We start from the raw sequence: 2765 nt of genomic DNA on the forward strand, positions 1-2765 counted from the left end.
AAAAGGTTGACAAAACTAATATATGATTGGCAAACTTTTAACTCAATCCAAAGCATTTGTTTGCTTCAATTTGAATTTGTTCGGAACCTGATATATACTCAAAATGCAATGGTACTCGAGATGGTTCGAACTTGAGACAACAGGCGATGTAAAGAATCCGACTTGAACAACCTAATCTTTACACAATTTTGATCTTAACCAAACTGATCATTGAATATAACAAGATACCGATCCAAATATGATTTGATTTAAAAATACAAGGTGATCCGAACACGAGGCAACCTAGAGCTGAAGTGTCTGACCTGAGCTTGAAAGAGCTTGATATCGCCCAAACAAAACCCGATTTATTATTGCTGCAACTAATATATATAACCCAAGCTCTCTTCTAGAGGATAAGATATTTTGTTTTTGAAGGGCGCATGAGAAACTTTTCCTTTTCCTAAATATGAATGAAGCCATGTCATTAGACAAGTTGATTCCACATGGATAACAAATGATTAAGCACAGCTTAGCACATGTTGTTACAAATAAGTAACTCTTACCTCATTGCAAAATAGTACTTCTTTGCTTCTTCCTATCAAACCAGCAGACCAGTAGATCGAGCCTCGTTGACTGTAGATAAAGTAATAATGATAGCCCAATTTTCCTGCTGTATTGATTCTCATGAGGTATAATACTGTAGAATTTTAATTTATTTTTGCTGTGTTTTTGTAGGATTGAAGGCTGAAGCACTGGAAGTAGAGTTGATCAGGCAATAAAGAGAAACAAGTGTTGTGGGTCATAAGGGAAATATAAGAGCACATTACAAAATACAAAGAGAGCGTGCAGTAAATTGTTTTGAAATAACAATAGAAGTTAGAGAAAAAAAAAATGGTGGGTCATAAGGGAGAGACAAGTGTTGTGGGATGCAAAGTGCTTCCACTATGTGATGTAATGTCAACTAGATCCAACAGTGGAGAATCGAGTGATGCAGGAGATCAGAAAATCGAAGGTCGGAAAAGCGAGAAAAGATATGGTGTCAGTCGCATGAAAGAGTTAATTAGGCGGGCTGTGGCGGCTAAGGCTCAAAGAGTCGGTGTCAGAGCTTGGAAGGTAGGTAGTAGATATATTCTGGCATGCTTTTCTTCTGTTTCTTTACATGTGTTACAAGAATCTGTTTTATCTGCTAGGATAAAATTGATTAACAGTCTCAGTACCCTTGCAAATACTTCTATTGGTAATAACCATACCCTCAGAAATAGCGATATATGTGATCTTACCATCGGTAATAGTCATTTTTTATCTTTGCAAATAAAACATATTCTTTTAGTTAATTAGTTTCAATTGATTAACTTTTTGATCAGGCTTCCCAAATGAATATGGGCAATTTATGTACCTTTAGTTTTTTTTTTTTAAAGCAGTAGAAAAATTGTCAGAGTAGGTATCAGTAGTAGTAGTAGATTAGATAGAAAATAAAAGTTTAATCAGAAGCATGAAGAATTTTACTGTAGTGCTACTACACCAGAAATTGCTAGGAAGACAAGATGACGAAAAAGGAAACCACATCAATCTTTGGTAAATGGTTAGGAGAGCACTGATATATTAATAATCCAGTTTTGGCTAGTTCTTCAGAAAAAGAAAAAAATGTTACCCTTTACATACAATAAGAAAAAAAAGCAATTGCTACTAATTGAATTTGATCGTATTTTTGATGGTGAATTTCTCTTCTTAGGTACTAAATCCTCAGAACCGTGAGGCAACAAAAGATTTAGATGACAACAGAAGCTCAAATTCCAGCAAGATAAGTTTCATGTGGGATGTACGAAGTTGTGCTTCGACCTCTTCTGTTTATACTAACCGAGCCGACCAGCTCTTGGTCAAGAACTTGTCAAATATGCATTCAAATTTATCAAATCTCTCATCAGATTTGAACAATTCAGTACCAGATCAGGCTAGCAAGCTTAGTACACAGAGTGTTGAATGTGTGAGAATGGGGCAGTGGATCACTACTGACTCTGATTGTAAGTTCTTAACATCATCATTTATTGAAAGCTTATGCACTACACAAAAATTGAGCATGAAATGTAAAACTTTGCATTTGCAACTAGTATACAATAATAGAAAATATGAATATTTCATCTATATACCTTAATTTGTTCGATATTTCTGAACAACTACTTTTCTTGTATCAGTCTCATCTCATATTTCACCTTAAAATTTGGTGTGATTTTTTGCAGTTGTGGTGCTAGAACTCTAAATATAAGTCGGGGAGAAGTTACGGGTTGCTATTGTTTAAAGACTCTATACAAAGGTATTTATGAAAAGAGAACAAAATAATGTAGTGCTACAGAATAACTCACACTGCAAAAGTTCATCAAGGAAAAGATAACTTGATGCACTGCATTCATTTTTCTTTTTTTTCGGTTGCTGTAATCATATCCTAAACATTTTATGTTTGACAATAGTATAGAATTAATGCATTTGTTTGGTAAGGTGTACTTCTATATTCTGGCAAATTACTGGTTATCTATAATTTTTTGGATGAACGGATAGCATAACATCAACTTATGCCCATACGCAAGATTGCTCAAAACAAAAACAAACAAACAAAATATTTTTACAGAAAGAAAAAGACCAATCCGGAACAGTAAAGAAAGAATGCAATTGCAGTGACCCAGGAACCATCATGATATATACATACTTTGCTGTACCAGATATATATTGATTTAATTGTACCGACCTGTACTGTACCAGATCAACTTAGCTTAATTTGATTTTGACAAGCA

At 34.3% G+C, this 2765-nt stretch overlaps 1 protein-coding gene across 2 annotated transcripts; it reads left to right on the forward strand.

Moving 5' to 3' along the window:
* The first annotated feature begins 380 nt into the window (after positions 1-380).
* On the forward strand, positions 381-2472 carry LOC144572503 (uncharacterized). Of its 2 annotated transcripts, none has more exons than XM_078322097.1 (4): positions 381-623; positions 715-1092; positions 1712-2000; positions 2217-2472. In XM_078322097.1, exons 2-4 carry the CDS (start codon positions 871-873, stop codon positions 2234-2236), a joined length of 531 nt encoding a protein of 176 aa, XP_078178223.1. In that variant the 5' UTR covers positions 381-623; positions 715-870; the 3' UTR covers positions 2237-2472. The 2 variants fall into 2 exon arrangements, with proteins under 2 accessions (XP_078178223.1, XP_078178224.1); XM_078322098.1 differs by having other exon boundaries at positions 723-1092.
* Positions 2473-2765: the final 293 nt, after the last annotated feature.

This window comes from Carex rostrata, chromosome 20 (genome assembly GCF_964058835.1).
Source record: "Carex rostrata chromosome 20, lpCarRost1.2, whole genome shotgun sequence".
NCBI classification, from domain to species: Eukaryota; Viridiplantae; Streptophyta; class Magnoliopsida; order Poales; family Cyperaceae; genus Carex; species Carex rostrata.